General features: G+C 37.2%; 1 protein-coding gene and 1 non-coding gene across 3 annotated transcripts in view; both read right to left on the bottom strand.

The window, feature by feature from the left end:
• The window catches only part of LOC119794564 (bcl-2/adenovirus E1B 19 kDa-interacting protein 2-like protein), a 10688-nt gene extending 2737 nt beyond the window's left edge, over positions 1 to 7951 (bottom strand). Inside the window, exons 1-7 of one of the 2 annotated variants that reach the window (XR_005282229.1) lie at positions 7807 to 7951; positions 4219 to 4266; positions 4005 to 4087; positions 2721 to 2804; positions 2443 to 2604; positions 273 to 518; positions 93 to 195 (exon numbers count right to left, since the gene is read on the bottom strand). Coding sequence is in view for 1 of the 2 variants with exons in the window: in XM_038302159.1 (XP_038158087.1) it covers positions 93 to 195; positions 273 to 518; positions 2443 to 2604; positions 2721 to 2804; positions 4005 to 4087; positions 4219 to 4259 (719 nt within the window). In the remaining variant the exon portion in view is untranslated. The remainder of the gene's footprint in view (positions 1 to 92; positions 196 to 272; positions 519 to 2442; positions 2605 to 2720; positions 2805 to 4004; positions 4088 to 4218; positions 4267 to 7806) is intronic. The other variant, XM_038302159.1, reaches the window with a different exon arrangement.
• Positions 7952 to 9619: 1668 nt separating this feature from the next.
• trnal-cag lies at positions 9620 to 9702 on the bottom strand. Its single transcript has one exon. It is a non-coding gene; the product is annotated as a tRNA-Leu (tRNA).
• Positions 9703 to 12992: the final 3290 nt, after the last annotated feature.

The raw sequence follows: 12992 nt of genomic DNA, 5'->3' as shown, positions 1-12992 counted from the left end.
ACAAAAAAAAAAACAAAACAGGACAATCAAGGAAACAAGATCAAAGTCATTACTATGCTCAATCAGCCATCTGATCAGCTGCCGTTTCTGACCTGAAGAGGTTATCCATCACATACTGGTAGTTTTCCAGACTGTTTTCTGGAAGGTAGCAGGAGGAAAACACAATGATGTCATTGTGAACATCTCCGTAGTAACCTGAGAGATGACAGCAGCTGCTTAAATTGAATATTTGGGTTAAACAGGTAGACCAGAGCTCAGGGAGCAGGTCTAACCTCCGTGTGACAACACCCTCAGGTAAGGCTCCAGGACGCTCATGTTGACCCTGGACTCCTGCGGGGGGTCGCCTGTGGTGAAGCAGCGCCACTTGGTACCTTCTCCGTCCACCATGTCCTCCCTTTCCAAAGCTCCCAGTCCAAACTGGTCAGGGCCTGTTAAGAAACCGGGCCCTGAGCCTGACCTGGATCCGGATCCAGATACTCTGTTGTGGTGGGAGGCCACACCGAGCCGCAGGAGGTCCTCTGGGAGAGTAAAGAGCCAACAGTAAATAAGCACCACATATAAAAACATGTTCCAGCTCTCTGACATCTACATGGGAAAAACACGTTCACATGTGTTAAAAACAACATGAAGGACAATTAAAGAACAATAAGTAACATGTAGAAAAATAACTACAAACATACTAACAAAAGTATGCAGAAAAACTTCCCCTCAGGAACATGTTACACATGTATGAAGGTATTCTCCCAGTTTAAATATATTTGTGACTGACTAACATACGGATATTGAACTCTGAGATTTTTGATGAGAGGCGTGGATACAAATGTGCATCCATGCCTCCAATCTGGTGCCTACAACTCATGATGGGAAAGACTCTTAGTATGCCTCAAGCGGTTTTATTTAATCTAGTCTTTAGAAACTGAATTATATGGATTTTAAAATCTTATGGAAAATAGAAGTTTTTTTCACACTTTACACTATTAATTGGTTTAAAAAGCACAGTTTCACACGAGTCTCTTGCATTTTACACATATAAAACCCATGATTTAAAAAATTTTTATTTTATACCTTAAATAAAAAGTATCCATGAGTTTTTCAGATGAGGGCAAGTATACGATACATTTGTGCCAAAAATGGTAAGAATAAATTTAAAGTTTTCTTCAACCAATTAAATTTCAGATTTGCCCCACGGGACCAGCTAGTGGACCCACTCCTACATCAGCATTTTCTGTCCTCTGATTGGTCAGTTAGAGCAAAATGTTTTTAGCCAATAGCAACAATCTGCATTTAAGATTTGCTTTTGTAAAAATTCTTTTGGCCTCAATGGCTGATACTAAAACTTCCTGCACAAAAACAGAATAATGAATTTAGCTTAACAATAATCAGCATCTCTGCTGAGTGTAATATATTTTATTTTAATGCTTTATGCGCTATTTTATCTGGTAATTGGATGCATATTGAATCTGAACAGCTAATGATGATGTTAAAGTTGAAGAGCTCTGGTTATAGAGTAAAGAATTGTAGTTGTCTTAACTGGTTTTCTTGCTTAATTGATCTCTGTATTAATCTTCATGCTAATCTTCCTCTCATTTATACTTGCGCTTGTTACATTTTATATTTGGATACTATTAGGGGCTTCTGTTATTGAAAGGCGAAATGGTGATATTACCTACTTGACACCCATCGTTGCAAATTGTCTATATATATATATATATATATATATATATATATATATATATATATATATATATATATATATATATATATATATATATATATATATATATATATATATATATATATATGTGGACGTTAAGGGATAAAAGGTAGATTAAGCCGAGTGGTGCCCGCTGAAGCCCTAGGTACCATATTTACCTTTCCACCCTCTGCAGACTTTTACACCCTGTTTGTAAAAAGGAGCGCTACAGCCGGTCATTCAGCCGTGCTGCAACCAGACTCTACAATGCGACAATACAACGGCAATAACTTGTGTAATGTATAAAGTGCAATGCACAATTTGATACCCTGTGCAATAACCTGTTTTTCTATATCTGACACCAGTGCAATAACTATATATATAAATATTCATCTATATAAATACCCATGTAAAAACCCTGTGCAAAAACCCTGTATGATAATCCTACTATTAAAAAAGCTGTTATATGTGGACGTACTGTATATACTATATATATATCCTATACACCTTTTTCTTCTTTTTAAACATTCTTTTCCTATTTGAGCTCATGTAACGAGTAAATTTCTCCACTGTGAGATCAATTAAGTCAATCTTTTAATGTGCGTATGAATATTCAATGTATATGTTGTCTGCCATTCACTTCTTCCGAAAAAGAATTAATCTGAAAAAAAATAATTTTGACATGAAATCACATGTTGTAAAATGTAAATGTATTCATGTGAAATTCTTGATATTTTCCCTAAGGCTACCTTCAAGGTCCAGGTCATAGATGGGGAAGTGCAAGGATTCACTGTCTGATGGCGTTTCTATGGCGTCCAAATCAAAATCCAGCCCTGTGTCCTCTAGATCTTCTGGTGAGGGGGAGAGGAAGGCTGATTGTAGGTTGTCAGAGGTTATCGACCCACTGCCACCTGAAGCAGAAGTAGAATAATCTTTAAGTGTCCGATTCAAAGATGGCACTCTGAGAGCATGGCAATTGATAGCAGAGGGAGCAGTTACGCCATTTATTAAAGCATTAGTGTATTACCTAATGACAGACTCAGAGCTGGAGCTGCTAACACTTTCTTCTTCATTTGTCGTTCCCCTGTCAGAGGCAGGCTGTTGGGGGGAGCTGCACACATAAATCATCAGGATGTTTAGTTAAATTATGCATACATGACACCCAAACCATAAATAAATAAGTATATTTCTATATTTCTATTATACCAAACATTTAACATCAATTTATATGATTTATATGATTAATCACTGGATTATATATGTATATGCAATCTGTTTTCCTTAGATAGAAAACTTTAATTAATTTGATTGTATGATCTGGTGAACTGTAAAGTGCCTTGAGATGACTTGTGTTGGGAATTGGTGCTATAGAAATAAACTGAATTGAATTCACCCACCCCCATAAGACATTTTTATCGATAAAAGCACAGCAGGATTGTAAAGTTTCTAATGAAGTGTCCTGAAGAGTAAAATAAAACAGACACCTAAACGTTCCCCCTGTGTGTGTTTTGGTCATCATCACACTAAGCACAAGAATCAATCTTATAAGCTAGTATTAATCAACATTATGGTTATTCTGCTTTTCCAAAGAGTTTTTTAATCTTCATCCATTCTGTTCTGCTTCAACATGTTTACTGAGGTTTTGCTGCAGCTCCACAAAATGCAGTAGGATTAATTGACTGCAAGCAAATAAAGTTATAGAAAAAAAATACATACAAATTAATGTAATTGAATGAACTTTATTTGTGTCCCTTATGTGATGTGACTAGAAATGTGTGTGTATGCGGAGACTTGACTTTTTGGGGTAGATATTATTAAATATTATTTTGATTACTTAAAAGCACAATGGGAAAAAAAGACAGCCCTATCATTTTGTTTTTATGGGGGATAGATTAAAATTCCCAAAATTTTAATGACCAGTTAACCTAACGACTCTCTTTTTTCTGAGGCATAAGCCAGTATCGTGTATTGGAGGCTATCAAAGACCCCAACGACTCCACATTACTGAAGGGTGTTCTTCCGGTTTAATTTGCATATTTTCTGAGCCATAACAAAGCTCTGTTGGGCTACTCTATAAAGCTTGGAACTCAACGCTTATCCACACATTTTTAACTAAAAGTGCTTCCTGGAACGGAAGTGAAACATCTTCAACTTGGAAAACAAAGTCCAGGGGTTTGTTTTTTAACATTTTAAACTTTTTTGAAATGACTATGACCTGAAAGACTGAGAATCTTCACCAACATAGAATTCATTTCATAAAATTTTTCAATTTATCCACTACACTTCATATTGGGATTAGTCCTAGTCGTACCTGTTGGGGTTGTTGGAATAGAACTGGATGCATTTTCAGCATATTCGGGGGTGGTTTCAATGTTTTCATCTTCCTGGTTTATTCTGGGCAAACATACAGTAGGTGAAGAGGTTAGAAAAAAATTACACTTTTTTTTTTTTAAGAGATTTTTGCAGATCAAACATTTGTATTTATAATGTCAAAGGAAATCAAAAGTCTTGGTGTGAAATTTTACCTGCAGGCTTCTTCTTCAAGTTCTTCTCCTGCGGATTCCATGACGCTTCTGTTTAAAAGGACAAATCACGAAACAGAAAGAAAAATGCAGATTTTTTTTTGTTTCACTTGGATTCAGAGAGCACTGAAACAGCTGGTTAGTCTGACTGGAGCTGTTACTTCAAAAGGAAAACAGTTATGCTGGCAGCTTTGGCCTCACCTTCTCAAACCTGTTTTCAGTAAACAAAACATCTAAACCAGTTTATACACTCACAGGTTTACATACTCGCATCTTGGGATCTTTATCTTTTTTTTTAAATCTATTCTGTTTCATATTAAAAATAAGATCTGGATGCAGAGTTTGCAGTTTTTGTTTCTCCCAGTCTAGATGGCAAAAAGCCCCACATACAGTATGTACTCGGCTACAGTTAACTGCACGTCCCAGTTTGTCGATTTAGCCCTCAGTGTAAAACGTAAACAAAGCTATATTAACCCGATCACGCTGTTTTATATCCTGATTTAATCAGATTTTTGTTGTAGCGTTGTGCATAAAAACAAAATATCCTTCACTAGGACCGTAACACACATTAGGTTTTAAAAACAAAAATTGCATGTCCGTTTGATGAGGATCTTATTAAAAGATTATCTGCACTTTTTCACAGAGAATTAAATATTTATAGGGAGAGGATTCTACAACTCAGTTGACAGGGCATCTTGTTTCTTGATTGTTTAATATGAGCAAGATGTGGATCATTTAATTTTCATTTAGTTCTATTTACAGTACATTAAGAACTACTGAAATTATTTTCAGATTACACATAAATAGATTCACTGATTCCGTGTGGGAAAAGGAATTACTTTAGGGTTAGGATTAGGATTCACTCGATGATAAACACTAAATGAGTCTACTGGCACAATCTGAGCCATTCTATGGGACTGATAGCCGCAAATAACAACCATTTATTGGGATTATAACATTTGAAGCACAGCTGCAAACAGCCCCTATTAACTGTATAAAAGAAGACTGAATCAACATGAGGAGGGACCAATAAGATAATGCAAAGGTTCTATATATTAGAACTACGTTTTTATTCTTCATCCTCACCTGCTGCCAAAAGATTTCACCTAAATATTGATCTGCAACCATTTTCGAAATAAACCCGTAATATTTTCACTATTTCAGCTATGGCAAGCCATTTTGATGTGTACTAGTTTCACTGAATATGTATTTCTGATTGTTTTTATAATCATCATTTCAAACAAAGTGACATTTTCCACATCTAGAATAAACATTCTGGATGTCTATAAATTTATTTCAGATCTTCATTTTCCTAATATTACTGGTCAGCATTTCTATTATTTTAACTATGAAAAAATGTTTTTCAGATAACACAAAAGCATATTCAGTCAAGCTGATAAAGGTCAGAACGGTCAATTAAAATGTGTAAATATCTCTAGATATATAAAACCTAATTCTTTCTGCTACAAAAATGTAATTTAGAAGTTTTTTTTATCACAGTTGTGTCTAGGAGTGTGCTTTTATTAGGAAGAATATTGTTTTAGTGATCTACAAATAGAAAAACAGAGAGGAGTGCTTTTAATAAATGTAAAAACGGCCTGCCATATCCCATAGCCCACTTTATACAAACTTATGCATTAACATCAACAATCTTCCTCTTCACCACCTTCCTCTCCTTTGTAGCTGTAGGGCTGTTTCTCTGTCTTTAAAACACATTCTCCTTTTTTATTTTATTTTTTTGCATTTCTGCTTTAAAATATCTAGTTCCAGTGGGGGTGACATAGGAACTTCCTGTTTCCTGTTGTCATGGTGACTCGTCGAATTGGTGCTCCAATGATAATGGCTTTTCTTACTTGTTAGGCACACGCTTCACTCTGAGTGGATGTAGTAAAAATTGACTGAACTAATTGATAGCTGCCGTTATGAAACCGAACACTCAGAGTTCCCAACTTTACGCTAAATCAATTTAGAGTTGCGGATTCTAATCTGAATTTGTTACACCTGCTTCGTGAAACAGAGGCCTGATCTCAAACGGAAAGCCATGATAACACTGCTTTGGGTTGGGAGCTGTTTATTATTTGTAGCTATTGATTCTGTTTAACTGTTTTACTACTCTTAGTAATATCAACATAGTTCATCTAAAATGTATTCACATTGCAAAGAGGTCGTTTCTATTCCAAAACCAGTTTTGACATTTGTTTGGGATCATTGTCCTGTTGGACCACCTGATTAGAGGCAAAGTTTTAACTATCTGGAAGTTTATTTGGGGCTAAATTTGAAGAACAGAGGTAGTCCTCCTTTATTATTCTATATACTTTGTGTAGTTCCACAGCATGATGCTACCACCGCCATGCTTGACTGTTGGTTGAATGTTTTCAGGATAACAAGGCTCGCTGTGACTCTTGTATCTCCCTATTCTGAACAAACACTTATTTTTTGATCATAAATGTAAGTCCCTTTCTGTAGATCCCTTTATTGTCCCGCAATGGGGAAATAAAAATAGTAATTGAACTTTATTGATCTAACATTGGAGAAATTTACCTTTACATTTAACCCATCCCCTTGGGAAGCAGTTGACTGCCATCATGCGGCGCCCGTAGAGCAGTGTGGGGTTAAGAGTTTTGCTCAGAAACCCAGAGTGGAGGCTATGGGGATCGAACTGTGTATCTGCAAAATTCTCAGAGCACAATTGCACCGCTCTAACCACTAGGTCAACCCTTCCAAACATTCACTTCAGAAGTTTTTTTTTTTTTTTTACTTTTCCAAGCCACAATCACTACTATTTAAAAACATTGATTCTCCAGGAAGTTTCCACTAAAATACCCGGAAACTAGTTGAAACCCCTGACCTCAGGGCATCCAGTCCAGATGAAAGTTTAGAAAGGTTTCTCCTCAACACACCTGATTTAAATGCCACCTCAGCATGTCATCAAGTGATGCAAAAGCCTGTTAGTCACCAGGTGTGAGGTAGCAGGAAAACACATAAAAGCTGCGGCCCATGGGGTCCTGAGAACCAGGATGAGGAACCAATTTCTTTAACATTCAGCAGAAACTTCAGCTTTGCCTCAACGTGTGTCAGGTTATCACAGGTAATATCTCTCCTTAGATCTTCACCAAGTTAGGTGTAATTTCTGGATGTTGAATTTTTCTCAGCATTAGTCACCCAATTAATTTATGCAGCAAACTGAATCTTCTACACAAAGTAGAAAATAATGAATAAAATATTAAAAGAACACAAATGTTATGACATCCAGGTTAAAGATGTAAGAATGGAAACATTTAACAGGGACATTAGGTTTAGTTACAATAATCAAAAAGCAGCACAGCCTACTTGTCCAATCAAATAATGTTTTACCCAATAATTTGAAGCCATGATTCGCTGAAAGGAGAAATGAGCTAGAATGAGCGGAACTGTTGACACAACGCTGGACAAATGTTGAGATCTGTTCCCTTGAACTGAACCAGGAAAACAAACCAGACCATAACTGTCATCTGCATTGATACAGCAGGCAGATAAGAGTGAAAGAGCTACAACATAGAAGTCCAACTGCACAGAAGAAATAAATAAAAGGTAACTTCATAGCAGACTTACTGCAGCTCCTTCAGCCGGCGGGTACAGGGAGACAGGTGAGGAAAGGAGAGAATGGTTAGGGATAAACAGAGATCTGTGAGGGAACCTGCTCCACACCCGGTGAGTCAGCTGATCAGTTTGTGAGTGGACTCTGACACCCCCACTCCCCTCCTCCCACCCATGTCTCACCTCTATGTGTGTTTGTACTTGCAGAAAACGGAGGTGTGCTGCAGCAATAAGGGTCCCACCCTGTTGCTCCAGCAACCGTGACTGTACAAGCAGGCGTGGCTGGGTGGAAACAGCAGCGTGCATGTTGCTGCACGCTGTGTGCGTCTGCATTGTAAAATAGGCTTGTACAGCTGATAATATTTAACTTGGGGATGGGATTCTGCGACAGCCTGAAACCTTTAAAGTGTATTTATATTTTTAGGAATTAAAGCAGTAATAAATGTGTAACTAACATATTCAGCATCTAAAATCTGTTGAAAGGTTTTTTTAATTAACCTCTCAAAACCCACCGGGTTTCCGGCGACCCATTTAAAAGCATTTAACTCTAATAACTCAGAATGCAAGAAAATTACAGCAGTAAAATGTTTAAAAATATAGACAGGGGGGATCTAGGTTTCTTGGTCCTGAGGGTGAAGATGAGAGTGTAGATTATCTGGTTAATCCTGTTCTAATGTAAAATATGACAGGTTACTGGATTAAAAAAAGTTCTAGTATACTACATGCTATCACACATAACAATCCCCCCTCCATAACATGGGATTAAATAAATGTACCTGTGACTCTTTAACTGTTTACTCCTCTCTTCTTCAACAACAAATAACACATATAGCTAATTGATTAAATTGATGTCAGCAAATCGCTGCAATTATTACACAATGAAGCTGAACATTTTTGTCAACAAAAATACTAGACAATCTGCACTTTAAGCTCACTAAGGTCCATTTTTAACACAAATTTGATTTAATCACCACACTGTCATGAAGTGGGATGATGTGCTCAGGAAGATGTTAAGTAATAGCTTTCTAAACCCTATGCTCATCTAACCCAACTTTAAACTTCTACATATTCCATGTAAATAAAATAAATATAGATCATAAATTCCTCATTGAAAAGTGTAGATTGACCGTGAGGTTTTGGTGCCTATCTACTCTGACTACATTGGTTATTATATGGCCACCCTTATTAAAATGTTCTGGCTACGCCTCTGATTCCCGGCCAGAGAGAGAGGTCGACGGCAGCGGTGAGTAAAGGCGGCGCCGTGAAAGAAACGCGGAGTTTCAGAAGAAACGCTGCTGTTATACAAGTATGCGCCAGCAAGGGGCGCTGTTGGTTCACTTTACAACACAACATGGAGAAAACTGGATTTCAGTTATAATGGCTCCAGAACCAAGAACGACTTTATCATTATTTTCATCATTTGCTACCACCTGGTAGAGGCAACTTACCCATTGTTTGTCTGTTAATGGTGTCAGCTATAGATAAAACCGCAAAGAGTAACTGCGTCGCCAACCCACGAACAACCCATTTATAACAGAAAAAAAGTCCGAAACTCCTTTTTTTCCCACGATGTAAACCGATGTAAACCAAAACAACGCCAGAATGTGGTGTGGTTTGTGATCGAAATCAGTTTAATGATCAAGTAAACACATTACATTACAATTGGTTCTAATTACAATGTAGACAATTTTGAATTGTCTCTGCTCAAATATAGGCAGTTATGAGCGATTTTGTTTGCGATAGATTTCACACTGCCCCCCTCCCCTTGTATTAAATAGCGTTAGTTAGTAACCTTAATGGTACCATTGGAAATAAAAGTAAAAGGTGTTGTCAGAAGTGGGATTCGAACCCACGCCTCCAGAGGAGACTACGACCTGAACGTAGCGCCTTAGACCGCTCGGCCATCCTGACACGATGAATTACACAGGTACTAAAGACGACAATATTGTATAAAACGACAACCAATAGTTGGCGAAACTGTTGTTATATTTATTTTAAGTGTATATTATTGTCAGTCCAACGGGTCCCCAATATGTGCAGTTAATTTTTTTGGGGTGGGTTTGTGAAGCTGATATTGCTTTTTCCTTTTTCTGTGTACAAAAATGGCACAAAAATAAACAATTTACCTGATTAGATATTGTAAAGGTTCCCCTTTAAAAGAAACTAAAAGATCTGCCTCCAATTCTACTTTTAGAAATTCTAGGAACCACTAGTACACCTGCAGATTAAGATAGAAGTGGTCTGCTAAGGACATAAGGACCAATCATATCTCTGATATAAGATGGAGCTCCAAGTTCTTTGGGGCCACATAAAACTCTATTTACTGTATGGTTAATACAGCTTTTGCTTATTTGTGCACATTAATTATCCTTTAAAAATAAATACAGAAAAATAAATAAATAATAAATAAATGCTCAATGAATAAATAAGCATACAATTAACTGCCACCAAAAATACAATAAACAAATAAATGTAAGTAGAAATTAAATTATACAGTGAGACCTAACTGTATATAACTCTTTTAATTAGTTTATTTATTTGCCTTTGTAATATTTACCTTATTTATTTCTCTAGTACACACCCCCGCCTCATTTGCATAATGAGGAAGAAATGCATACAGAAATGTAAAAAGGGCAGACAGAAATAAATAGCGGTGAAGAAATAACTAGGGTAAAAAAAATACAAAGGAAGAATAAAACAGACAAAAATATAAAATGCACATAAATAAATACTTAAAAATATAAGTAATTAAAAAATAAAGTTGAAGATTATAAAGGACAAAAAATAAATAAGGTAAATATTACAAAGGCAAATAAATAAAGAAGCTAATTAAAAGAACTGTATAATTTAATTTCTACTTACATTTATTTGTTTATTGTGTTCTTGGTGGCAATTCATTTTATGGTTATTTATTTATTGAGCATTTATTTATTTCTGTATTTATTTTTAAATATGGCAGAGTTGGTCCTCCATAGTTATATAAAACACTTAAAGCGCGGCTGTAGAAGCTGCAGGCTACTGAAGCCTTCGATGAACAGCTGCTGATGGAGAAACACAGCTGGACAGAGCAGCCCGGCTCCCTTTGAGTCCCTCACAGAGTCTCTTTAAACTAGAACCTTGAGATGCTGCATGTGGTAGAGAATTATGCGGCCGACGGTGGGAAAAACAGCGAAGATCGGGGACGTCTCTCCCACAAAATCCTCCGAGCCAGACTGATCACTGCTCCGAACGAGGATCAGGAATCCAATGAACTGGGAGAAGATGACAGACATACCGAGAACTTTAGCAGGTAGGTTATTATTAAACCTGTCAATTACTTCTACAACACTAAGCAGGGCTAATAAATTAGAAGGTCTGATTAAGGTATAATCAACATTAACCTCTATATACAACTTTTTACGGAGAGTCAAATGAGTCCTGTCGGTTTCCAGGGCAACGGCTGTGTAGACCACGTGATAGCTAAAGTCCCACCTGCTCCAAAAGCAGTTTGCTGACGTGTCTAAAGCGCGTGTGCGTGTCAGAACGTTTCTTACGTCATAGAGGCGGTACCACGATCGAAGGCGGTGTCTAGGTTCTAATTACCACCACTCATTTCCTCCAATCATTTCCAAAAGCAGGGTGTGCAGATTTTCTTGTCGTTTGTTGGTTACTTTTAGGTAGAAAAACCAAGAACAGAAATGGCTACGTCAAGTCTACAAGTAATAAGATGCATTTCCATCTCCACTGGAAACTTGGAGGGAATTGTCCTCCCCATGCTGGGAAAACTGTCACCAGCACAGTGGGTTCTCCTTTCACGGGGTCTATCGGATTCACACATATCAAACGTCCTGGGAGATATTATCACCGCCATTTCTCAGCAATGTGTGGAAAATTCATTGAGAGCCCTTTTTCAAACTGAAAATGTATTGAAAACAGCGCCTTGTGAGGTGAAAATCCAGGAGGAAAGTATCAAAGTGAGTTTGACCAATACGATTTCAAAAGAAATTGCAGATGTCCTACAGGTTGAATCGATATTCCACCCTGACAACATGTTTTTAGACATGTTGATGGAAGAGGAGATCTCCGGTAAAGTTACATCCCTTATCAAAGAGATTTTAAAGACACACCCTGAGAAGTCTGGAGTATACGCTAGCCGTTACTCTACCAACCTGAGAAACTTCAGCGAAATGATCCTCAGAACATTGAAATGTCTACAAACACATATAAACCAAGTAAGACCTAGATGTTTTGGAAAATATTGGTACGCATTCGTGAGAAAACAGGACACATCACAAGCGGAGACCACACCGGACTTTTCAGAGGCAAGCATTCTTCGAAGAATCAAAAGTCACTTTGACCACAAGATGGTTAGTGAGAGGATTTCTCAAATATTAAGGAAACATACAAAAGACCTTGAGGAGGTAGATGACTTTGAATTATGCGACCTGTCACATGTAATCACCCAAACTATTTACAAGGACTTTCATTACTGTAGGTCAGAAGGTTCAGCTGTACAGAAAGATCAGAAATGTTCACACATCCCACATTTTGACATGCAAAAAATTATGGATCATATCAGAAGCTTTTTCTTATCAATCCCCAAAACTACTCCAGGTACTCCAGAAACAGCAAGCAATCCAAAATTTTCCATGTTTCTTGAGCAGCAACTCAGAAACATGGTGTCTTCTTTGGAAAAATATCTGCGTTCAACTGTAACAAAGTTGGTAAAACTGAAAGAAGGGAAATGTATCATGTTACCTCAATGCACGTCACAGATTTCATCGACCGAGAACAGCCCAAAACCAGCCAAAAACACAGCCTACTCTCTTGCCATCAAACGTCACATTAAGCAGAGTGGTGCAAAACCCATGGAAAACCCATTTCTGAATGAGCAGAACAAAAATTTTGCAAAGAAACTGACTGATAAATTATATTTTGACATCATGAGGGGCCATTTTCATAGACCTCCTGTTATTCCAAAAGGAGACTTAATTTCAAACCCTGTCATCTCTATGAACAAAGTAAGTGACACTTCTGGCCAGATCCAAATTAGGCCTGAAGTATTTTATGCCAGAACAGCAGATGAGGTAAAGATATTTCTCCAAAATGTCTTTCTTTGGATTGAAAGGGAAGAATCTCATTTCATAAGTTGGAGCGACAGATTGTGCAGTGTGGTCTCAGAGATCTGTGAATTTGTTGGAGAAATATGTGATACATTAGCC

This window comes from Cyprinodon tularosa, unplaced genomic scaffold (assembly GCF_016077235.1).
Source record: "Cyprinodon tularosa strain WSP-4 unplaced genomic scaffold, ASM1607723v1 ctg483, whole genome shotgun sequence".
NCBI lineage: Eukaryota > Metazoa > Chordata > Actinopteri > Cyprinodontiformes > Cyprinodontidae > Cyprinodon > Cyprinodon tularosa.
The sequence above is the reverse complement of the archived record's forward strand: the minus strand, read 5'-3'. Positions and strand labels throughout refer to the sequence as shown.